The sequence below is a fragment of the Antedon mediterranea genome, chromosome 1 (assembly GCF_964355755.1).
Source record: "Antedon mediterranea chromosome 1, ecAntMedi1.1, whole genome shotgun sequence".
NCBI classification, from domain to species: Eukaryota; Metazoa; Echinodermata; class Crinoidea; order Comatulida; family Antedonidae; genus Antedon; species Antedon mediterranea.
In genome coordinates this window covers 16,120,803-16,147,042 of record NC_092670.1, presented here as the reverse complement: position 1 = coordinate 16,147,042, position 26,240 = coordinate 16,120,803, and the positions used below count along the sequence as shown (strand labels likewise).

The 26,240-nt window shown below is 33.8% G+C and overlaps 3 protein-coding genes across 3 annotated transcripts; 1 reads left to right on the top strand and 2 right to left on the bottom strand.

The window, feature by feature from the left end:
* The first annotated feature begins 4,425 nt into the window (after positions 1–4,425).
* Positions 4,426–8,926, top strand: LOC140047056 (uncharacterized). Its single transcript, XM_072091861.1, has 5 exons — positions 4,426–4,555; positions 4,780–5,007; positions 5,959–6,108; positions 6,471–6,599; positions 6,856–8,926. The coding sequence occupies exons 2-5, from the start codon at positions 4,788–4,790 to the stop codon at positions 6,915–6,917; spliced, it is 561 nt and encodes a 186-aa protein (XP_071947962.1). The 5' UTR covers positions 4,426–4,555; positions 4,780–4,787; the 3' UTR covers positions 6,918–8,926.
* A 2,865-nt stretch (positions 8,927–11,791) lies between these two features.
* Positions 11,792–18,224, bottom strand: LOC140047048 (40-kDa huntingtin-associated protein-like). The gene is made up of 12 exons (XM_072091848.1): positions 18,137–18,224; positions 17,605–17,651; positions 17,432–17,504; positions 16,523–16,682; positions 16,080–16,148; positions 15,838–15,900; positions 15,307–15,364; positions 13,565–13,719; positions 13,166–13,247; positions 13,029–13,072; positions 12,351–12,406; positions 11,792–12,049 (listed from the first exon to the last, which is right to left on the bottom strand). The coding sequence occupies exons 1-12, from the start codon at positions 18,193–18,195 to the stop codon at positions 11,959–11,961; spliced, it is 957 nt and encodes a 318-aa protein (XP_071947949.1). The 5' UTR covers positions 18,196–18,224; the 3' UTR covers positions 11,792–11,958.
* A 405-nt stretch (positions 18,225–18,629) lies between these two features.
* LOC140058770 (acidic mammalian chitinase-like) lies at positions 18,630–25,396 on the bottom strand. The gene is made up of 9 exons (XM_072104514.1): positions 25,366–25,396; positions 22,455–22,610; positions 21,895–22,337; positions 21,583–21,710; positions 21,329–21,455; positions 20,923–21,108; positions 20,487–20,606; positions 20,211–20,337; positions 18,630–20,000 (listed from the first exon to the last, which is right to left on the bottom strand). Exons 2-9 carry the CDS (start codon positions 22,537–22,539, stop codon positions 18,835–18,837), a joined length of 2,382 nt encoding a protein of 793 aa, XP_071960615.1. The 5' UTR covers positions 22,540–22,610; positions 25,366–25,396; the 3' UTR covers positions 18,630–18,834.
* Positions 25,397–26,240: the final 844 nt, after the last annotated feature.

Here is a 26,240-nt window from a genome sequence, read left to right as displayed (position 1 = left end):
CTCATCAAAGTGGGTATTATGCTGTATCGATGAAATCAATTAATATAGACAAGTATGATTGTGCAAACTTCATTGTTCCTATGCCATTTGTTAATTAATAGACTCAATGATGATAAAACAGAGAATATAAATACGTCATATCTGCAGATATATAGGCATATGATAAATGTTGCCTGCACATTTTAAAATTAATGGATATTTAGATCAAAGTAGGCCTATGCAAATTAATCCTATAATATTTTATTTAATACGGTTACGATTATTGATATTTAAATATTTAGGTCACCCGTTATTTTAAAGTCTTCATCTATCATTCAATTGTCAGCAATATCTGTGTATAATATTTATTATTTCTCCGTGGTATGATTAACCGTACACGATCCGAAGGCACTATCATAATCTTATTAATGTAGTCCTGTATTCTTAAAGGCTATGATGTCATCTTGGTATACACTTACGTCTAAGCACCTGAGTGTATACGGCAGTCCAGGTGTTTCAACTCCCAAGAAGAGAGGCGTACGTGCGTATCGCCCTTCCCACAATTCTTGGTATATGATAATGTAAAAAATACTGTGGGAAAATTGACTGGAATGTAATCTAGGTATTTAGATCAGTACTATAACAACATTATAGTTGAGGGGCTCAACTACATTTTAAATACAAATTGTTGACAACCCAATAATAATACACGTCACACTTGATAATAATTACAAATGCAACCTACATTGAAACAAAATACATAATTGCGCCCCAGGTTGGTTCAATTCAACTAATTTCCCTTAAAGATATATTGTCCCCATAACATTTCAAAATTTCACGCGACTCTACAGATCACTATGTCGGTCGGTAAACACTCACATTTGTTTGTTGTTGAATATGGCAATCCATTATAATGTCACGTAAGTTATTCACTTTGATCAAAAACTGAATAACAAAATTATTTACCTGAAAAAATGTTACTTAAAGCAAAAAAACACTTTTAAATGGTCTGTCAGACAATGGTTTTTTTAACAATTTTTTTGTCTTTTTATTAATATATGAAATTATTATTTTTAACTTTATCAAAACTGCAACATGGCGCATATTAAAGTCTGATTTTATTAATCTTCATTTTTCATGTTTTTGGAGGACAATACATCTTTAACTTATGATGAGAGACGAGTCTGTGTCTCTCTTCCGGCAATATAACCGTTTATATTATTTATTAGTAATCAATAGAGTTAGTTTTGGGGAGAGAGAGAGCAAAATTATAGTCTGGCCGGTTACTACTCTATTATCCTGGCCATAACAAATTATCCTGGCCATAAGTTCCAAGTCGTAAGTTTTATCTTAATTTTAATAAGGTATCTTTTGTTTTATGTAATTATTAAATAATAATATTATTGATTAGGTCTTACAACAATACAATAAACAATTGTCCTACTTTTAAACTGTAATTAGTGACTTGTATTAATTATATTGAATCGTGTCCAGTGCTAACGAACGTAGATGTTTAAAAAAAATAAGTTTAGGCATACATATAAGAAAAAAAAGTAAATGCATAAAAGCCACAAGCGGTGGTAAGAAGCCAAGATTATCACACGGCAATCTGCTGCAGCGTCCGTCGGCAACAATAAAGTGTAGTGACAAGGCAATGCGATAGTCAAATATTTATTAAATGTCATTATTAAAATTGGGCTGAAATAGCCTACAGTAGGTGACATGAAGTTTAGCTAAAGCCTAGAATAGGCTATTTTTTAACCGTCGGTCTAGACAGCCATCCCAGAGACATTTGGTTGGATGACCTAGGTACCAATATCTGAATATGTGAGTGTGGAGGGGGTTAGGCTCCTGAAGTCAATAAAAATGTGAATCTGCAGGGTACCCCCCGCTGCGTATAGACCCGGGTGACCACGAAAATTGCTTTAAAAATGGTACCAGATAGACGAAAGATATACCACCTAATTTGACCACTATGAGCTGCCCAAATTCACAAACGACATTTTATCCGCTGTAATAGGCCCGCCAGACCCCCTATATGGATGGCCTAAAAATGGGGATAGCATAAATGAACAAGTTGAGTTCATACAGTACCAAATGGATAACGACAGACTAATTTTCCGCTGCACCGCAAGTACCAAGTTTGACCAGAGACCCTCCCTTTCCTCCAAACTACTATAGTGTAGGCTATCTTATGTAGATATCACCAGCAACCAATATTATATCATTAAGCACATTGTAAGGAATACCAAATGACCTATCACAGACCACGTATACACTTGGTCCTGACAGACCCCGCTAAAGTTTGACTAGACATCCCTCCTCCATCCAGTCCCCTTCCCCCAACTAGCTATCTTATAGCTATAGTAGATACACCCAGCAAACAATATTATTATGATCTGACACATTGTAAGGATACCTAATGCCTTATTACAGACCACCTATCCTATGCACTCCCTTGGTCCTGACAATTCCTGCAAAAGAAAAGTAGAGACCCTCTCTTACCCCAAGTAGACTACATAATTAATTGCAGATACCACCAGCAACCAATCTTATGTGACCTAGCACATTGTAAGGAATACCGAAAGACAAACTGTAGAGTTACAGTCTACCTACACTGCCTTAATCCTAGCTAAAGTTAGTTTAATCATGTAGTCTAGGCCTACTACTATTCTAGGCCTATATTACTACTAATAGTAGGCTACTACTACTTAGTTTATCAGGCAACAAGCATCTAAGACTAGAATAGTAGAGCGGCCTACTGTAGCATTTACACGTTATTATGTTGGACCAGGACTGTACAAAATAATATATAATACATGTTAAAATTATGCTCATCCGTTTAAAAAATATAATATTTTACCATTGTTTTGTTGTCAAAACAGGAACCATACTGTCCAAATCCGGTACAAGTTTACCGCACTAAGTCAAAGAATATATATCACAAGGATGAGTATTCCGCGATTTTCCCTGTAACAGTAATAATTGTCCATGTGGTAGGGCGCCGCCATAAGTGTGGATGTATCTGGGATGTATACAACTTTTTGTGACTGTTTCACTAATCAAAGGCTGGACCACCGGTAGTATTTTCATGATAAAAAATGTTATCAACTACATGCCAACATCATGTTAAATAATATTTGGATATTTAATTGTTCGTTTTATGCAATTTATTTAGTAAAAACTTCGTATAAACAGTTTGCTTTATCAACCGGGCGCTACGATAGCGTGACCGGGCGTGTTGGTGTTTACGCGTTTTCACGAAGGATAGTTTAATAATTAACTTGTTTCTGGTAAAACAAATAAATGTTAATGACATTTAACATTTTGTCCTATTAATAACATGTATTTTATACTAATTTATATCATAAAAACAATACTTAATTTACCGGGCGTAGAGTAGTACACGGCAATGGTAAAGAATAGGCCGTGCTGCTGAGTAAACGATTCGTTGATTTTTGGTGTTGCTGTGTTAGGCCTTTTTTGTGAACTAACTTAGCATGTTAGTAAATAATTGTCTGTAAAAGTGAATGTACACTAGTTTGTTAATAAATATGTATTATAAAATCGTTTACAATTGCAAAAACTATTACTGTATCACAATTCTATTTAATGTGACATGTATAATATCTATTAAATCAAGTCTTATTTAGTATGTATACATCCGCCCTTATGAGGGCGGGCATCACTCACTGGCGCTCTCTGTTACAAATTTCTCATGCAAAAATCGCGGAATACTCATTCTTGTGATATAATTATATTCTTTGACTTAGTACACTCTATTCTGTTGTCCTGTCACGTGACACACATTTCTAGTCTGCGCACACACAGGGGAGGGAGCATGTGCTGGAACAGGAATGTTTGTTTGCGAACCTCTATTTCATTAACTCGCCGCAAGAGGGTAAAAATACGTAGGCAATTGTTTTTTAAAATTGAACAACACGAATTTGGTTGGTTTACTGACTCAAACTATTTCCACCAAGAAATGATACAAAAAATTCATTTAATAAATATCAACCATTTATAGCGCCACCTATAGTTTCATAACCTATAACTTTTTCGCCTTTGTGTGACAATCCATCCTGATTCGTTCCTATCAATTAATATCAATCTAACCACATTTTTATATTCCTTGTTTGCTATACATAACTACATACAAACGGTACTGTAAAATTACTTAGGCTAAATTGCAATTATTAGTCAACCTATTATAGGCCTACTATATTAGGTCTACTGTACAAAATGGGTGTATGTTCTTAATTGTAAATGCTTTAGTCGGGCCAGGAATTTAAGTTAACAAACCAGCATATAACTAATTTCATTAAAAAGGATTTTATACAGTTTTTATATTTAAAAAACAAATGACAAAAAAAACTTTAAAATCTAAAAAAAGCATGTCGCCCTCTGTCGTCGTGAACTGAGTAAAAGAAAGAGAATCGTGGCGTGATTTACTTATTCCCAGGTACGTGGTTATGGCAACGTTTAAATTATCCGGTATTTTAAACCCAGCTGTGTCAGTTGGTTATTGAACTTCTCGAAGAAACACATACAAAACTATACGTAGAGTTATAAAACAGTAAGTGATTGTACTTAAAGTTGGATTAATAAATATTTGATAGACATTTTAAATTGTTCAACATTCTCTTGACGGACCGGACACAGCACAGGGAGGATATCTTTAAAAACCGCGCAGGGGACGAGACTAGAGGAGACGACGGGGTCGCGGGAACTGCGAGAACATATCAACCTCAGCAGCTCACTAGATTCAATTTACAATTTTTTCTGTTTCTTTTTCTTTAGCATTCAACATGTCTTCCTCCACTAGCTTCATTTCATCTTCTACCTTTGTGATCAGTGTCTGTGTCTTTGTTGGACAAGTCGTTTTTGCGGATGATTTGAAATGTTCTAAGAAGAATATGTGTCCAAATTTGCAAGCTTGTATGAATGAAATGTGTGTTCCATGTGAAAATATTTGTGATTCAGATTCTGAAATCTTTTCCAGTTTTGAGTGTGCTCATCAATGTTCAGGTATTTTCCACATTTTCTCTTTGTTTTGTTTGTTTATTTTGCATTTACTTAATTTGCCTATTAATTTTCTGTCTTGTTTCATGATGTGACAAGGTATTAAGGTACAATTACAAATACTTTAAATCTTGGTCTTGATTAATGATGGTCTTAAAAAAATATTTTGTATATTGTTCTTCTGTACTATGGGTCCTTTATTTTTTCTCAAAATATTATTAATTATTTTATGAAAAACATTGTTCTTTAATATTTTTTTTTATGCCGTAGTCATTGAATTACAATTAAAATATTGAATATAATAATAGATATTCATTTTTAAAGATTACTATGTTTATCAAATGTAAATACATTTTACATTTCTTTGTTGTATAGCTGCATATATACATTTTAAATATAACAAATTAGCAATATATCTGTATCCGTATACTATGCTGTAACATATTGACTCCAGTAAAAACTTAATTAAAAACAAATCATTCTGGTTCCTTTGTGTCCTTGGGAAGATCATAGAACTCTGTGACCCCATTATGACCTCAACTAGGCACTCTTTAAACATGAAACAATACAAGTTGTTTTGTGAGGCAGCGTATGCAATCGTGAACAAAGACAAATTTTAGCAATATTCAACTGTACTGCCTAGAGCATATTGCTTTTCTCTCTTGTGCGTCCCTTGTGAATGGGAATGGATTCGTTCTGTCTATGACAAACAAGTACTTGTGCCGTGTTTTATAAGGTTAATGATTTTTGTACCATGCAACTAGATAAATGGATCAAATTGGGCATCATAAAAGTTTAGATTAATAATTAAAAGTTAATTTATAATAGATGGAACAAATGGTTTGATTACTGTTTAGTATTACTATACTCTATATGTTACAGAAATATTGTATTTAGTTACGTCATCTACTTAAAAGCTATTGCGTATTTATTAATTGCTAAATTATGAATCTTTAGATTTGAAGCCAACAAAAACAGACAGCGTGTCTAATGTTTTGGATGTTAACTTAGAAGATTCCAAAGTGCAAGGTACAGGCGTAGTTGCTACAATGTTGCACGAGAATGACGTCAATACATCAACTGATCTAGATGTGCAAGAGAACAAAGGTAAATTTTCAGGAAACACAAAAAGCTCTGTCTACACACAGTCAGCAAATATAGGAAGCCTCTGTATCTATGCTGATGCTTTGTATTGGCGTCTGCTTCAGGAATCTCTAGATATAGTGTGTATTAAGCTAGGTCTACACTATCAATCAAACTCTATCACTCATATTTGGGCACATCACACTTATTTTTGTCAAACTAATGTGAAAGTGTAGACAGAGCTGTAGAAGAGTGTTTTCTGTGTATATATGAATATTATATTTGTTTTATAAATTCTTTTTTTTTATTTCAATAACCATATGCAACTTTTCTTTCATTATACACATTCAGTGTGTACTTAACAAAATGTATTTCTTTTCCTGCAGAGAGTAGTGGAACAGTGATGAGTCTTGGGGATATGGCGGCAATCTGTGGTGTGATCGCTTTCATCATCTTTTGTATTGGATTGAGAATACTTACAAAGGAGTACCCATGTCCATGGTTTGTCACACCAAGTAAGTTGATAACAATAACAAATATCCATAAAATGTCCTAAAAAGTATTAATTCAAAACAGAAATACATGGGTTTCAAAAGGTGGGTGTTCTATGGGCTCAAGAATTAAGGATGAACGGTGGTTTTTGGTCCTATGCACCCCACTTAGATATAGCACAATACAATTTTAAAATATTATCACGACACCTAAAAGAAACACATACTTAAAACATATAGTGAATTTGTATAGCTTTAACTTGATGTCTTTTCTTCACAGAGAATACAAAACCAATTAAGTTAGAAGAAAATATGGAAGAACTAACGGACTTGAACGTTTGAGTTGAAGTTGCAGAGGTTGAGCTAGCTGCATTGATGCTGCAAACTTCTTGGCTGGTTGCTTGCCTTGATGTGAACCCTGGATGATACATAAAGAACGCAAGACCTTTACAGAGGAAGACATGAACTTTGAACTTTATGTAGGGTCAAGTAGCACACTGAAGGGATAAATTATCATCAGTGAAGTGAGGTGAAAGCTGCTGCACAAATAATATTAATTATAATGCTGCATGAAAAAGACTTTTTATCTGAGAAGAATATTTTATTTTTTAAAAAAGACCGTAGAAGGTTTAATTTTATCTACAAAGAATTATTTTAATTGAATTTTGAGACAAATGGAAAACGAGCCTAATAATTAATTTACTTGTTTGAATTTGTTTTATTTTTATTATTAGAAAACAACAAAAAATAATTTTCTTTTTTAGATGAAAGTTAAGTAAGCTTTAAAAGCTGAATGGATTTGATTGTTTGTAAATTTAATTCTGGTATAAAATAAGTTACATACTCTGAATAATGGAAAGAAATACCAAAAATAAAATGATAAATGTTGTGCTTTTTATGCACTTTTTATTCTACATAGAAGTTGACAATTTTTTAAAGAAAATTTTGATTAAATAATAAAAAAAAAGTTGGTGCTTTTTAATTGATATTGAATACTTGTAATTGGGCTTAAACATGCCTATAGTAAAATGAACTGTTTAAAATTATTAAAACTTTATCATTTAATATCATTGTTATATAATTGGTACGTAGAAAAACTGAAGTTTTCCAAATTTTATGATAAATATTTACCGAAAATCTTTTTGTTAAATATAAATTATATTGGATATAAAAATGTTTAGGTATAATTCAAATTCAGTATTTTGGATAAAAAAAGTTGTCATACTGAAAGTGTATTCTCTGTTAGAAGCAAGAGAGGCCATATTCACCACCAATAGCTAGCTAGTACCCTATTTTAATTTAATGAAGGTGTTTTCAATTTTATCTAGACATTTTTTTTTATTTTAAAAATTAGTGTTTCCCTTGATTGGGGAATACGGCAATGTAATTTAAATATAGGCCTATTCAAGTTATATAAATACCACCAATGTAATTTTAATTACACTTTAAAATACTTTTATATACTTTTTTTTAGTTTAAATATTAGTGTTTGGGGAATACAGCCATATGATTTAAATATAGGCCTATTCAAGTTATATAAATACCACCATATGCCATTGGTAATATGATATATACTAATAGAAAGTCAAGTTAACTGTTGACTCTACAGTATTATACTGTTTATTCAAAGTTGTCTGTTTACAGCCACATTTACCCCACGGTTATTTCGGTTCAAGCTTAATAGGTCATAGGTCAAAACAATCGTCAATCTGTTACGGAAGAAAATGTTGAAATGTTTTTCTTTTAACGTCCATGTTGTTCATGTGATGTTAAACATTCTTTACCACTTTCAGTATTAGTTGATAGATTAACGATTCTGAAGGGGATTAAGATTTTTGTTTTTTAAATCAAAGAATATATTTTTATGCACTTGACGACATTCTGACAAAAATTGTTTGCTCAGTGTAGAACTTTACTGAATTTGTTTAGGAATGTATAATAGTAAAGTTACATTTACATTAGATGAACATAGGCGTATTGTATACATTTGGTTGTATTTTCTATGGAAAAAAAATATTACGTGAAGGTAATATAATTTTAATGTGAAGTTACAGGTTGAGAGATACATCCGTGAGTTTAACTTTAAAGAGAGAAAATGTTATTTTAAACTTTAAAAAGAAAAGAAAAAAAAAATAAAACATTTAACAAAATATAAGACCATGGAATATTTTCTTTAATTTTCAATACCACAGAAAAGAAACATCGAAACCGAAAACTTTTAGAGTACAAATGTGCTGAACAGCCTAAGCCATGTTGAATGAAGTGACATTTTACAATGTTGAAGTTCGTAATGTACCTCGGAATATTCTGCACATTTATGTTTGACTGGTAATACGTGAAATAGAATACCATTAAAAAAGAAATGAGCATGGAGATATTACTGAACTGGTTTGGTTTCAAATTCATATACATCATATCACAGAAAAGAACATTGAAGTTGCCAACTTGTAAACTGGAAAGTCTCAACGAGTAGGCCTACGTTCTGAACAGTATCATGTTGATGAAGTGGTATTTTACAATGTTGAAGGTCGTAATGTAATCTCAGAACTCTCTCATTTGTGAGACTGTTGCTGTATATAACATGACATAGAATGCGAACATTCATTCAATAAATAAAAAAGAGAAATGAGAATGGGGAATCCATGATAGAAAATGGAGACGTTGTTGCTGAAACAACAATATATACATTTGAATGAATTGTTGTCCCACGTTGGAAAGAGGACAGTTAAGTTCATTGTATTTTTAAACCGGTGGACGGTTTGGTCATTGTACTTAAAACGATATTCAATTACTCAATTAAAGGATTTTAAAAAGTTCATAACAAGTTCGATTCTTTAAAAAAAACCGACAATATAAGAATAGTTTAATCCAGAGGATGTCGATTGCGGGACAGCCTTGGCTATTAGAAAAATGCTATCTTTCATAACAAGCATTATAATCACAAAACACAACTTAAACTTAATTAATTATGTTTCTTTTGAAAAATCAGTTTAAATTCGACTTCTAAAAGCATATTATTGAGTCAACAACTAAAGCATATTAACAAATGAGTGGTAAGAGTTATAATTAAGGAGGAAAACATCAAGTATACTACAGTCCAAGACTCGATTCCGTCTCAATATTTTAGATCTGCAAACTTGTTTCAATTTGTCATTACAAATTTATAATTAGGATACAGTACTGCAATTTGAACACACGTGTCACATCTTCTTTGACTTTATAGGCCGAGGCATATGTTTATGATATAATCTATTACGGAATCATTCCTGAGTCTCTGTACAAATCAATGATAACTGGCATCACTTTTGTAACTTTTACATTGTGAACTCTATCCTGTATACATTAATAGGTATTGAATTACCGTGTTAAGTTGACACTTAAAATTTCTCCGGACAAATTATCAATGAGGACAGTATATATATATATATATTGAATTGCTTTTAATTCGTTTTGTTTATTTAAGGGTTTTAAATTCTTGTTTATATAAATAATTTCTCCTATTGTGACGTTTTTTTATTTAGCTCTTTGATCATCGTCTGTTTATTTGATTTACTATATATTATCTATATATTCCCATTGAATTGTCATTTCTGTTTTCAGTATTTGCCTTTGGATTTAATTAACCTGTTTTTTCTTATTTTTGTGCAAAATATACACATAATGCTAGGGATAAAACAGCTAATAATAGGCCTACTATGGTTTTGACCTTGATGAAACCCACCCCAGGCTAAATCGTATATGGATGAGAATGGCAACTAATATTGTTTGTTACGAATACAGTACAGTACATCATTTTGGAAATTCATACGTACGTAGGCCTAGACCTTACGCCTTACCTATTATTATCAATTTCACAGATCGTATTCCATGGCAATTTCCGTTTTTGTCATTGGTCTTCAAGTAATGCCTACGTTTAAATTATTAAGGTCCATATGGATGGCATAAGCGGGATAATTTCATGGTTGAGTTGGCAGAGGTAATTTGGAAATTATTAGAAATTAGGGCAAGTTCATTTTCGTTACACAAATGTTTATATGAAGATGAAAATGGAAGAAATCCTTATGCAGAAATTAAATAAACATACGGACTTCTTTTTCCAAATTTGTAGTACATAGTGACATTTTAAAGTTTGTTTGTAAATTTTAATATAAAGCCGAAATTGTTACTAAAGTATACGTTTCATTAAATTCTAGTTGCATTGTTTAAAAACGAAATCATGGATGGAAATATATAGGCTTTTCTAGCTTTAACACATTTTGATTTTTCACAATAAATTCTAGTTGCCTTGTAAGCTATTTATATTTCAATGTTTAGGCGCTGAACTTGATTAGTTTTAACTATTTTTTAGCCCTTTCCTTGATAAAATTATTATTATTTGTATGTTACAATGTTTATAATTTATATTTATAGGTAAAATAAGAAAGAAAGAGAAAGAAAATAAGGGAATTTGTCAGAAGTTTTAGAATGGCCAGAGTGTACACAGTAGGCCTACTAGAAAAACTACTTCTTCAAAACAATACAGGAGAACCTTTTTTAGGTGTCGCAGAGTGTCATCACATCCGAAAGCTATTATCTTTATATCGTGTTACTGGTTTATATGCTTTTTCCATTCCCGGTTATTACACTATCGTTGGGGTCACATCAGGTCACTATAATTTGATCTATTTAGCTAGTATTTAAATCAGGTAATAATATTCATATTCATGATATTTAGATGACGATTTTGATTGGTCAATACCATCCGTGCCGTTCTATGATTGGATGGCACGCACCCCCCTAAAGAATTGTTTACCAAACATGTCGTTCTCACCTCTTAAGTGTCGAGTTATTTATAGAGCACGTGAGAGTTGTTGTTGCTGGTATCTCATATATCACGTTGTTGTTGTCACCATCAAGGGAATACCTTTTACACTGCCCTGGATCAGTTATTGCGGTTATTATTGGATCTAAATATAGAGGGCGTACCTTTTATGGCAAATATGGTGCAACTTCATAACCCGAGGTTTTGTTAAGGTTAATGTGAAGGTAATGTTGAAATATGCAGAATATAATTTTACAATAACATTAGTTATAAAAGACAGCCATGTCTGTATAGTCCTACAATTAGTCAAAGATAGATTGAATGTTATGAGTAGACAAAAAAAATCAACTTCCGTTGATGATTTTATACTTTTGTACTTGAAAGTGAAAGAATGAAATAATCGAAACTAGTTTTTTTTAAATGTACATTATTGCACAGTTTAATATATTAACATATACATAATTATTTATATTATAACTTAATTATATCTAAAAATTAAGTGCAAATATAGTATTGACAACATATGAGTTTACATGAGTACATCAGAGACCACAAAAAAAAAAAATGCCATGTGTAAATCTTCTACGTTTCTTCCATACTGAGTGTGGCTGGGTTGCTAAGTGTCTTGATTATAAGATGTAAAAGGTGATTATGTGTTGACGATAATAAAGGCCTATAGAAAAATAAAACAGAAATTTCATATAGCTTTTTATTAAACATAAGGCTTATTTTTCATATTTTATTTACTGTGGATACTCCCCTCAACCCCGTCACAGGTCACAGACCAATCGTCATAATTTCTATCATTATTCGGCTTGATGATACGACCGGGATAGGTCGTGAAACGCACCGGTTACTATACAAGTTTATTTTATTTAATTTTCCAAACTTAATACTACCTGGATGAATGACAATATCCATACCTGTACTGTGGATATACATAATTAATTTAGAATAATATAAGAATGTCTCACCATAGATCTTGTTGTAATGCAGTTAATGCTTCAGTATCTCTAGATTGACAAGCCATCTAAACAAAACACATAAGAAATACTTACTATACAATTGGCACTACTGTATCATAGTCTGGTGGTTAGTACCCCTTTCACACCACCTAAAAAAACTCTGTGGAGTTTTGTCAGGTGATGTGAAAAGAAGTTTAAGATGCTTGTCATTTAGTATGGGGTGTTTTGGGTGCAATTTTTTTTTTCGTACATAAGTTGGGGACTCCTTATGTTATGTGAAAGATAGCGGAACTACTTCCTAAATATAACTTAACCCAACACTCTAAATAATCGCGTTCTCTCCCCCTCTCACAATAAAGTAAAAAGAAGTTGTTCATGGGATTTGAACCACACACATCGACATGCAAAGTCTATAGTCTAATCCCTTCAACTACACAGATGGCTCGACAGAAAAAGTTTGCATTAGCAAATTTTAGTTAGATCAATTCTTACGTCACACCTTATGGATATGACTAATGAAAATTCATGTTTATTTTGTGACGTTTCATGAAGGGTCACCCAACTTCTGTATGAAAAGAAATACATGTCCTGGGTACAAATATTCTAATATTTACTCTAAGCTTCATATTTTTGTTCACATTAATAGTTTGTGTATATTTATTTTTTGTGCAAACAAAAGATACTTACAACTAATGACTGGAGTAGTAGAAATAACGTTTCACTTAAACAATCTGAAAAACAAAATATGAAATCAAATTTAGCAACTTTTTTAACAAAAAGCAAAAGTTGAAAACAAATTAATACAACAAATGCAAAGATCTTACCTGGAGTTGAATCTTCATTACTCTCCCACGAGTATCGTTCCAGCGTCTGGGCATGCTCAGGTCGAATTCGCTGAGGCGTTGGCTAAAAATAATAATATAATCATTTTTTTAAAAAGTAGAATAGTTGATTGATATCATTAATTTATACTGGGCGACCTCTTCAGTCAAAGACTGGTCTCCCAGAGGGCCCAGTTATGACCAGTTACTGTAATGTACTAGTACACCGGGGTAACCCCCTACTCGAAAGATGTACTATGTTCTTTACAGTTCACATGATATGTACACTGGATTTATGGTTTATAGTCCTTATCCGAGAGTTTATGTAAGTATTTTAAATAGTTTCACATATCAATTTGGTTGCATTCTATAAATGACAGTAAAATGATTTCAAAACCGAACCTGTAATAGCATAAGAAGCAGCACTCTACTGATCTCACAGTTGGACAGTATGTCCAGGAAAGCTCCAACTGGACGACCATTCAAACCAATGGTCATTCTCTCTCTGGCTAAATATTCCATCTCTGTCATCACGGCCAGTGCACCATCATAGTCACCTGGAAAATGAAATCTCTGATAATGACTACAGCTGGGTTCCCACTAGCGACGCAACGTAACCTATGCACTGTAAGAAAATGCTTATCCAATAACTGTGTTTGTCCCGCCTGCGTGAAATCAAATCTGCGATTTTTGCAGCACTGTTTCGTCGTCAGTTCCCACTTGTGATACGCATTACATCACTTTGCGTCAAGACGTCTCTGTGCCTCGCTCTAGTGGGAACCACGCTTTACAACTTGTGCATTTTATTTTAAATATGGAAATTGGAACAAAGCAGCAATTATAATTTATGTAAACATGTCCTAATAGCTAATTTGCTATGTATATGTAAATCAATTGTGTTGCGTAGCACTGTGTAAATAATAAAATAATATTGTCAAAGTATTGAAACAGTGCTCATATTCTAAACATGTGTACATATATATAAACTTTATTTAGACACGAGACTGATGTGCAGTACAACTCGTTCAATCAATATTGATTGTTTTTACACAAGTTCGTGATACTGTATTACAAAACAACAAAAAATCAACACCATATAAATACAACAGAAACGAAAAAAATTGAAATTGAAAAGAAACAAAATTACAGCAGAATCCCCTTCATCTGACACCTCTATTTAGGGTACACCATACCGGTACTTCCAGTGTAAACGGAAACCCTTATCGAAGTGTAGAATTCATGGGGATTCAACTGTAATACATAATAAATCTTTTGGATTTCATTTACCTTAAAATAATAGTGATAAAACACACATTTTACATAGTATTTAGCCATTTTAAAAGTTGGATGTAGATCGTAGATTACCATACCATTATGTTTTACAATGCATTTTTCAGATACGTTTTAAACAACTTAACTGAATTTGGAAGGGTATCAACCTTGAGACTATTCCATATAATTGCTCCACGATAAGACAGACTTCGTTTTTTTAAATCGGTTTTTGGCTTTGGGATGAATAGATGTGTATCACTGTGCCTTAGATTATAATTTATATCATTGAATGTAAATACATTATTTAGGTAAGGTGGGGCATTATCTGTCAAAACCTTATATATAACCATACAACATTCATATCTATCTTGATAAAATAAAGGTGACCAATTAATTTGCCTTAGTGCCTCACTACTAGGTGTGTCCCATGTTAGACCACACACGATTCGAGCTGTTCTGTTTTGTATAGTTTGAACTCTTTTCATTAGAGTTTGACTACTATTTCCCCAAATTATGTTACAATAGCTCAAGTAAGGTATTACAATAGAGTTTGCAATATGTTTTAATATGTTTTGTGGAAAATAATAGCTACATCGTCTAAGCATACCCAATCCATTTAGAGCTTTACCTCGAATGTATTCAATCTGATTTTTCCATGATAAATGTTCGTCTATTATGATACCGAGGTGTTTGCAATATCGAACGCGTGGTACAACATCGTTATCTATATTAACTGATCTATTTTTTTACATATACAGTAATAACAAATATTGTCATGGGGAAAATTGGTCCAGGCTAGCAACATATACAGTAAATTGGAATAAACTATAATTGGGACTGTAAGAAAAAAAAAAAAAAAATATATAACTTACATAACTCAATTTTACAATCAGCTACTTGGTTCATTGAATGCAAACAATCCAGCGGATTCTATAGGCAAATAATAAGTACACATGTATGTTTATATGTTTTGTCTTATGATAGTTTTGCGTTGTCTATATATTTTATTATGTCATTTTATCTTATTTTTATGTGGGGACCCTTGACTGTCAGCACATGCTGTTTTGGGTCACCCTCGATAAAAAATAAATCGTGCACAGCAGCTGCTTATTTCCGAACTTGTAAGATATATTCAGCTACTGTCTGAGACTTTTTAAATAGGCCTACCGCAGGTCACTGTCAACAAACCAGACGATCACAACGTTTTCAATATATTTCAGCACATGCTGTTTTGGGTCACCCTCAATAAACAAGGTTTAATAAAATAGGAGGTTCAACAGTAAAATTTACAGTATATAAAAATTTTAATAAATGTATGTACTGTAATAGAAATGAACCCTGCCCATCAATTTATATATTTGTTTCCAATGAATTATCATATTTAAATTTGTATTATAGCGTACCTGATATTGTAACTGTGCTGCACGCTGGTAGTGTAGTGAGGCCTCGCCAGCTTTCTTTAAGCCCTTTAAAAATCAATAACGTATTTAAAGAATAAAATATAAATGCAAGTATAAGAGAAATTTTTTACATTTTTTTACTTTTGAATATGTATTTGACGTTCTTGGACTGTAAAAGGAGAAATTTTTGGAGGAGTGATTGTACATTGTTGTGATGGGTGGTGGAGATGTGGAGAACATTGTACCTTCAAACTATTGGCCAATCTCAGACACAATGTTGCAGCCAAGGCAGGTTGTTTCTGTTCAATATACACCTGAAAATAACGAAAAAGTTATTATTAAGTAGAACATTGATAAGTTTCAACATAAAGGAGCTTAGGACATCTTTACCATATTAGTTTTATTAGGGATGTACATATGATTTCAGAAAAATTGCGAGATTTACGATTCCACCGCGCACGCTCTCTGTACAGCCGTCGCTGTAAATTGTTGTGATGTCAAGTGTGCTTAGCAAAAACGACCACATGTGTTTTCACTGTTGTTAGCATACTGTACAAGAGATAGGTACCTGTCATTTCAATTGCTAATTTGACCTGCATTAGGCTTAAATTTGCCAAAATGTTTAGTCTTTCATTAACTAGTTACATAAACAAGATATTCCAACATATCTATAAATAGTTTCTCGTACCTTAATTGCATGACCATAGCAGTTGATGGCAGCTGATAGGTGTTCTTCAAAGTTTGGACAACTTGTACTTTGATCAACATTTTCTGCCTCCAGGAAATGTTGTGCTGCGTTCACAAGGGCACTTGCTTCTCCTGGTGCATTAGCTAAGGTGTGTTCACACCTGATTAAAACAAATAATAAATTAAATGGACATAAAAATGATGTTATTATTAGGGAGTTTTCGCAACCTTACGAATACGATAACGAAAACGGATACGTCACACATTTTTTAAACTTTTGAGCTGATCATTATTTCAAATTCGTAAAGCGCATTCGTGTTGACGAATATCACCAGTCATATTCGTAACTACAAAATGAGTATAGTTTTTGATCTATTTTGCACATTTTGCATTTGAATCAGGAATGATTCATGATTATAATATAATTATACTTTTATTGAAGATAATTTACTAAAGTAATTTACTAAAATGCCAGGTCAATTTTGATAAATAGCAGTTTTTAAAGTTCTCACTCGCTTTGATGTTACGCTAGGCCTAGGCAGCCAAGCACCAAGCAACACATATCTGCGCTTCGCTCAAATTTACCGCAGTCATATTTTGGACGGCGCCCTCAATATTTCGTTGCCATGCGAAACAGATTTTTACTGGCTTACAAAAAACAAATAAGTGTTCGTGACGTATCCGTTTTTGTTAACGTATTCGTAAGATTGCGAAAACTCCCTATTATTCAGTGTTACTAATACTAGTTTAAAAATAAAGTTTAAATTCACTTCCTGGTTTAAAGCATGTGTAAAATTCAGAAAAAATGAAAATCTGAGAGTTCGCTCAGTCTTAGTAAAATCTGAAGCATGAGAGAGCAATGTACAGAGCTAACTTTTGACTAATGAGTTTCTTTTACTGAAAACTTCACCTTGCCATTGCTAAGCAGCAGAGTCCAGCATATTGGGAACATTCCTGCAGTTCAAGCACTTTCCCTAAAGCATCTGTAAAAAAGCACCAATCAAATTAAATAAGTTAAATGGCATAATTAATTATATGACATTAACAAAATTGGTTCGTTAACATTAACAAAAAGAGACTTACTGAATTGTCCGATAGCTTCAGAAACATTGGGTTTACGAAGGAAGCGTCTACAAAAAATATGTTATATTATAAATTAAAATACATTGATAGGCCTAGCCTAGAAGAATTTACCTATATTAATATTTTCTACGAAGGAAGCGTCTACAAAAAATATGTTATATTATAAATTAAAATACATTGATTATGATAGGCCTAGAAGAATTTACCTATATTAATATTATTATTATCTACATTCAGGTGATTTTAAACATAAACCATCGTAGAGAGGATAAAAAACTCCTATGTTTAATCCTACTCTACCACTAGCCGATTAAATTAGCTAGGCCAGCGTAGGCGTATCACTAGTGCAGTGTTCGGGTAGAAAGTAGGCGCGGTCAGCTGTCATATTAGTCTGCAACAAGCTTTAGTTATGTAGGCCTATAGGGCCTAGCTTATACATGGTTTTAAAAGTGAATACACTACATATACTTTTAATCTTAATGTTTATTTTAATAACTTGACTATTTATACGTTTGTTTGTTCTATAAAATACCTTTTAAGTTTTCCAGAAATGCTTCGGTAACGGCCAAGAAAATCTGCATCTCTTTCCATTTTCAGTTTGTTACTTCCACCGTACGTACCTCTCCTCTATTGTTTTTATGATTTTGTCTTGCGCCCTCTATTTTTATTACGGAGTAAAACTTTTTGATGTTGTTTGTTCGTGTTTGTTACCTAACTGAACACAGGTGATTTAAAGTATCAAGAACTTCCAATATTATAAAATAAACAGTGTGTGTTTTTAGCACTAAATAATATAATAATAATTGTTTTATTGTTGACTGTGATTTATCTCGTCACAAAGTTTCAATTTTCATAGAACATGTTCCTGCAGCCTGCTGACAGTTTAGCCACAGAATAAACAGTCACATAACTTACATCAAAAATAAATCGTGCACAGCAGCTGCTTATTTCCGAACTGTAAGATATATTAAGCTACTGTCTAAGACTTTTAAATAGGCATACCGCAGGTCACTGTCAACAAATCAGACGATCACAACGTTTTCAATATAGAAAATGATTTTATTTTTAAAATATAAATCTATACACACTTTGTTTTATTTTATAAATCTACGATGGTTTTCACTTTTCTTTAAATTCTACCGAACGAACTTTACACATACCTAATAACTAATAATATGGCCTGCGGCATGTACAAATAATGACATTAAGTATATTTCAACTGGTTCATATTCACCAGTTGCAAACTTTTAGATCATTATCCCAAACAAGTTTATCTGGACAAGTCATATGATGCAGTTTACCATAGACGCACCAATACCATTTATGTGCATCTGCAGAGTCCGGATATTTGCCGTCTGCTCGACCAGAGCATGCGAACGCGCCAGCGGTATCTACCATCGCGTCATTTTCTACCTGCGCTGCAGTCTGTGATCGGCATATGGTATTCTGTGGCCAATCACAAGCATTCGCGTTTTCATTCCAATGAAGGTTGTGTGAGCATTGTTTTATGTATGTTCTGGTGCGTAAGCAACGAATGTACCCGTTACAGTCGTAAGGATGTGCGTAGTAACCGTTCTGCCGTGATAAGCAGAACTCGTCTACGTTTACAACTTGTGTTTCTGTTGTTGGAGGTAATTGTGTCGTTGAATGAGGTGTAGTTTTGCTATTTTCTTCTTGTTGTTGCTTATAATTGCGACAGAAAACAAAGTTAGGCCAGTCGCAATATCGTTGAATAGAGCTAAACAGCATATCAGGTGGGCATGACCGCGTATCGTCTATCTCACCATTTCTGCAAATGTGGTACTTTGAGCAATCAGTTGGATGACGAACTCGACTACCTCCATACATGCCTTTACATACAGATTCCACTTCTACTGCCTCTTCTGACGAATCTTCGCAAATTACCTCATTGGCATTTTTACAGAGGTGTGTCAGTGGGTCAAAGAGTTTACCAGAAGGGCACGAGTTTATGTCAATCGCTCTTCCTTGATGACAAAAGAAAAACTTCGAACAATCAGACGGGTATACCCGAAGTCCAGATGTGATTCCTTCACAAGAGGATGACGTCATGGTCGTTGGAGGTGGGACGGTCGTTGGAGGTGGGACAGTCGTTGGAGGTGGGACGGTAGTTGTAGTAGTATCACAATTGGCTACGGCTGGTGGATCACACTGGTTGGTCACAGCGTTCCAATGAAAAGCATTTTGACACTGCACGTCGTGCCTAGAGCCACTGATGCAGATTATGAATGATGTACAGTCACTGGGATTTGGATAAACAGCAGTTGGTTTTCCTAGACAACTGAAGCTGTCAAACGTTGTCGTAGGCGCTAGCGTCGTAGGTATGGCAACAGTTTGTACATCACCTTCATTTCCGGATGGGTTTACTGCACGTATGTCTATTGGAACAAAAGATGTATACGGTGTATATTACACAAATAATAAGCATAATTATGATCAAACACAAAACATAGCTAATTCTCGTTATCTCAGTATCACATGTGTTGCATGTACCAAAGGCCATAAACCTTACATACAGCGCCACATCACCTACGTGACTGCATTACAAAATATATTGCATACTATAATGTCAAGGTACTAATACTTACTTGTTTCTAATTGTGATTTAATTTTCTTCATCAGAGGCCATTTCTCACCGCAGTTGCCGTTGTAGTCATCCAGATCTAAAGCCCAAATCATGACACCACCAAGATCTTTAGCTTTCATCCAATCAACCTAACATTGACAAGAATTTTTTTTATTAGAGATCAGTCGTCAGTTATACTACACAAACTAAACGCTCTGAAAGACGTGTTTAATCGTTCTTTATTCAGTGTTTCCAGTAATGACTGGAATAAAAATGTTGTAATATAATGTTAATTTACCTTGAGGGCAATGCTTGTCTTGTCATCGTACGACACCCACTGGTTTCCCCAGTATGCGTATGGTACCTTTCGAACAGGATCCCAAACTTTCATTCCACCGGCTTCAAGTTTCTTGCAAATCTTTAAGAATGAAAATTCAATAATGTAATTCTGATGACAGGTATTGCATATGATTTGTTCCCACCTGGACGACGTAGGCACAACGCAAGTAAGTTGACCAATCACAAGAGGCATTTCGGATGGGCCACGCGTCATGATTGGTTAATTTACTTGCGATGCAGTTAATGCCTTGCGAGCGTCTAATTAATTCCAAGCTTTACGAATGATGTAGAAACCATATTGTACGTCAAATGAAAACATTGTTTAACAATGTTGATTTTGACAATAACTAGGCCTATAATGATGACGATACTTCCTGAATGAAAATTCTGCTTACCTCGTAGTATGACAGAAATCCCTTTTCCCGCGTAAATTGACCCGCGTCACCTCCTCCTGAAGCAGGCGCACCAACACCATTATTGGATTCATCTTCCAGTTTAAATGTGCGTCCATATGTTGGAATACCAAGATTTAACTTGGCCGGTGGTGTGCCACCATCAATCCACATTTTTATTGCACTTGCCTAAATAAGGTAACGATCGAAGTTAGTAAAAATGAACAACCTGAAAGTATACCGTATACTGTATAGTATAGGTGTATTAGTACATGAACATTGTCTACTACTTCTATTACCGCATTTGCTCCACTATACGGCCATATAGCTTTATGGTGAACGGTCTACTTATAGCATAAGGTACGAATAATAATGTGTTTAAACACGTCTTTGCCAAAAACTACTGTACCTGATTCAGCTTAGCATTAGGTCCTCCCTTTTCAGAAGGATGTCTGTGTAAAGCACTGTGCATTCCTGTTACTGTATCCCAACTTCCGTGCAGGTCATAGGTCATAACACTAATAAAATCAAAATATCTGTGGACAAAAATAGGTTATAAAAAGTGAAATTTTACCATGATATTCATTGACACGTGATCCATTTTTGTGAAACTCGATTCTTTTCCTGTATACGTCTTTTGACAAAAAGGAGGCCTCTACTCACACAGATAATAATCCGATTTCATAACCGGCTTTTATTTTGTCTTCTCCTGCTGCCACGGCGGCCGTAAGAAGTAATCTTTCCTTTCCTTTCGTACGTTCAACTTCTTTATGAAAAGCTATCCTTAATTCCTAAAAATAGACAATATTGACAGTTAAAGACAAGAAACATCGGGTTACCCAACATCACGGCAGATAGTATTGTGTCTATTATTATGAAATCTATATTACAGCAACAGAATGTTGGAGCTCCCGTGCACCTGGAACTTAATTGTTATACGTGACTATAATAATGTTCCAATAGACATCCCATTACCTTCACTAATGCGGTAAACCGCTTTTTATCTTCTGGGTTGCCACCTCTAGCACAGGGGTATTCCCAATCCAAATCTAACCCGTCAAATCCCCATTTTCTAAGGTACTGAATAGTCTGGTTGATGAAGGCAGCCCTAGATGCATCTGACGCGACCATTGTCGTAAAGCCTTCCGACGCATGGTTCCAGCCTCCAACCGCTAGGAGCGTCTTCAAATTACGGTTCCGTAATTTTAATTCGTTAAATTTCTCAAAGTTTCCTTTGGACCATTCTGTTGATTCGTCGTTCCATTCGTAACTCTTTAGTTGGTTATCCTCACATTTCGCAAAAGAGTAGATAAGATGAGTACATAGTGACGTGTCAATGTCAGCTGGTTCAAAGTGACCAATACCAGGTCGATATTGAGACCAGTTGGTATGGTAACATACGCGGCGGTACCCAGTATCTGAAATTCATAAAAGTATTAACTCAGTAATATCTTATCCTTCGTCATTGCAACAGGTTCACTTTTTCCAATATTTACGGTAACCTAGGCTATCAAACAACCCTTGTGGTAACTAACCTGTATTTTCCAGTGGAATTTGAATGTAAGATTTGGTAAATCCTACAGAAATCAAGCTAGAAATTATAAATGAGATGATAATCATTCCGTCAGTGTAGATGTTGAATATATTATGTAGGCCTATGTAGTCACTATTAATATTAATCAAACCAATATCTGAAAGACAAACAATATGCTCACATCATACACGGAACTTCCAAAAGTAGAGAAATACAGTGCCGTATGTGATAATCTTCTCCCTGATCTTGGCCTTGTCTAACTTTTTAAACCAATAAGTATAAATATTGGATTGGAATAGAAAAGGGCTAAAAATAAACTTTTCTTAAAGATGTATTGTCCCTCTGAAAAAATAATTTTTAACAACATTTTTGTTGAATATGCCATTTTTTTGGCTGCCAGTCAATGGATTTATTTTGTCAATTTATAGGTGAAAATATTTTTTTTTCTATGGAAGTGATTAACTTTGTTAAAAATAACATAGGCCTATTCAAAATCTGATTTAATTCATCTTCATTTTTCATGTTTTTGGGGGCAATACATCTTTAACCTCAATCTAGCACTCGACAATTGAATTGTCAAGTGTTTCAAGTTTAGGTTAAGAAGATTAAAAACATGAAGAATCGGAAATGAACGAACTTAGCTCATTTATGGTTGAAGTGGTGGGATCAACTACTTTCTGTTGTGTTTCCTGGGGTTAAAAACCAATGAAATCTGGATTGGTTTTTAGAAATCTTCCAGTTAGTGGTATATCTTGTCATTGTCTCTTATTTCCCTCATATCATTATTAACTAATCCCACCCGATTTTTGCCAGTTCTGTATCTCCATATGGGTGTAGGTCAAGTCGGCCCCAAACCGTCTCGGCCAAAGTCAAGTCGGCCCCACGTCAAGTCGGCCCCAAGTCAACTCGGCCTCAAGTCAACTCGGCCTCAAGTCAACTCAGCCTCACGTCAACTCGGCCAAAAACTAATCGGTCAACTCGGCCACAATAAAGTATGGAACGCAAAAATTACTTAATATTATTATGATTTAATTACTATCTATCTTGGGGCCGACTTGACTTGGGGCCGACTTGACTTTGGCCGAGACGGTTTAGGGCCGACTTGGATCGAAATCGTATTTACATATAATTTGTAATTGAAATATTCCACTATACTAAGAAAGTGAAAATTGGTTTGAAGAATTTATGCAAAATGGCATCCGATTCTCGGTACTGTATCTAGTTCAAAAGTAGGCTATCATAGGAATATTTGGTGATACAACATGTTGCCTGTATCATGTAAGGTTAGGTTAAGGGGTATGTTACTACTAGATTATACACTGTGAAACACGTGGGATATGTTGTATCACCAAATATTACTACGATACTTCGGAAATATAGATACAGTAAAATCATATAATTTTATGCATGCAACGCTAAAAACGTACCTAAACATGTTGACTAAACATAATAGTGACATGTGACTGCTAAATGAGTGGAGGAAAACAACATGATAGCTAGCTAACACGTTTAGGTTTTAAACACGCTAAACATGTAACTACGTGTTTAAAAGCTAAAAATGTGTGGGAGGGAAAAATTGGTACAAAACAGATGTTTTAAAGATGTATTGTCCCCCAAAAACATGAAAAATGAAGATTAATTAAACCAGACTTTGAATATGTTATTTTGTAGTTTTAATAAAGTTAATCACTTCCATAAAAAAAATATTAAATTTTTTTCAGGTAAATACATTATTTTCGATCAAACTTTTGGTCAAAGTCGATAACTAAGGCCTATATTATTAGGCCTATTTTACATTAAAATGGAATATTCAACAATATTTTTACAGTCACTTCGCACACATTCTTCAAACCAATTTTACTTTCTTTGTAGTGGAATAAAAGCATTTGTTAATTACAAACTAAATGTCAATGCAATTGTCACAAACTCCCTTTACATATGTTTCTGAGCTAGGCTAGGCTAGGCTAGGCTAGGCTAGCCTAGGCCGCGCGATATGCGGTTGAAAATACTTTAGGAACTCCCTTGTGACCTAAAAGTATACACACAAAATCCACAAAGTTTTAAATTACTTAAAACACAAAGCTTTAAATTCAATCAACTTCAACTTTCAACAATCCAGTAAGCACTTTAAACAACAGCTTCACAATAACTTTTACAATCGAATATCCAACAACCTTACAATAGTTTACATCCCTAAATTATATACAAGATGTTCCTATCCTTCTAGATCGTTCATTATACCTCCTATTCTATGGGATTACAGTTTCTATTAATAGCACTTCTGAAATGTTCCTGATTGTTCTTAATTAATTAAATAATTATACATGGTTTCTTAAATCAAAACATCTTATTCTAGAATGGTCATGTAGACACTATAATACTGTGTTAGGAATGGTAATTTATTACAGAAATACTAATGATTTTTTTAAATAAATATTTCCTTATTGACTAACAAAATAAAGAACCATTTGGTTTATCAAGAAAAACGATCAACGGCTTTTGTGTATTGAAATGTGAATGATCACCGATAGATATATTTTAAACTTTCTAAGATTGCGATATGTTTGATTCACAACTTGCCATTTCGTTGTGCGACAGCACACTTTATTTCACGGTAAAGATAAGTACAAACTAATAGGCCTAATGAGAGTTGCAATTCAAAACCGTATAAAATAAGGTCAAAACCAAGGAAAACAAAGCGTCTTGTCCTGTTACCTTATATTAAGATAACAATACTGAGAAAACGATAACTATATGTATTAATGTATTTGTTATTTACAAACACCATAATATTTGTAGCTACAAAGTCACCTAAAAATAAAAAAATAATTTCTATTTCTATTTGTACCACATTTTCATTAATTTAAAATGAATAATTAGGAACTCTAAAGAAAGGTGAAAATGTCCCTTACCTTTTTAAAGTGTGTGTCCACTGCTTGCTTCGGAAGACGTTTTAGCAGATTAGACAAAGTTGCTCTCTATTTATAATATTATACCAGTTGGTAAGATGGGTGACGTATATTAAAAGATCGCCAATCTCTTTTCAGAAAAACCATCATCACAGAAGCTATATACCGTAGGCCGTGGGTGAATAAGCAAGATAGATTCCGGTCTAGCTTAGATTTCTTGGGAATGTGGTTTGAATTATGAATAATTTTTCTATTGCGTGTTTATCTAATCTTTCACTTCATCCGATAATAAAGCTGATAGTCATTTTGTGTATGAGGAAATAATTAAGAATTTGGTTTTTTTGTGTTTGTTTTTGTTTTTGTGTTTGGCTGTGAAAAATTAAAAAATTTATGTCTGCCAGAAAGTGGAGGAACAAATCAATGTTGGATCGAAGTTGGGACGGGTGGGGCGTCGTGGATGACGTGCAGTGTCAACCTGTGTTGTTTACCGATGGAAAATGTCCTCTCAAACCTTTGTCACGAATCCTTATTATAGAATGTTGAGGTTTTCGGTACACCATGTGCATTTTCCAAGAAGGAAATAAAGTAAATTTGATGTCTGGAGACGTTTCGGTTGAAACTGGAGCAATGAACCTTTGCTTTATATACAGTATTTTTTTGAGAAATAATGTGTAGGCTACCACACCTTACTTAATGTTTTTTATTCGCCATCAAACTTTCAATCAATGAGCTGCACGTAATTTTAAAGTGTTTGGTTTGGCCTATTTATACCATCGCGCCCCCCCCCCCCCCCCCACCTAGTAGTAGGTTTACATGCAACAATTGTATAATTCAATATTTTATTTATCGCCATCAAACCTTCAATCAATAACGCTGTA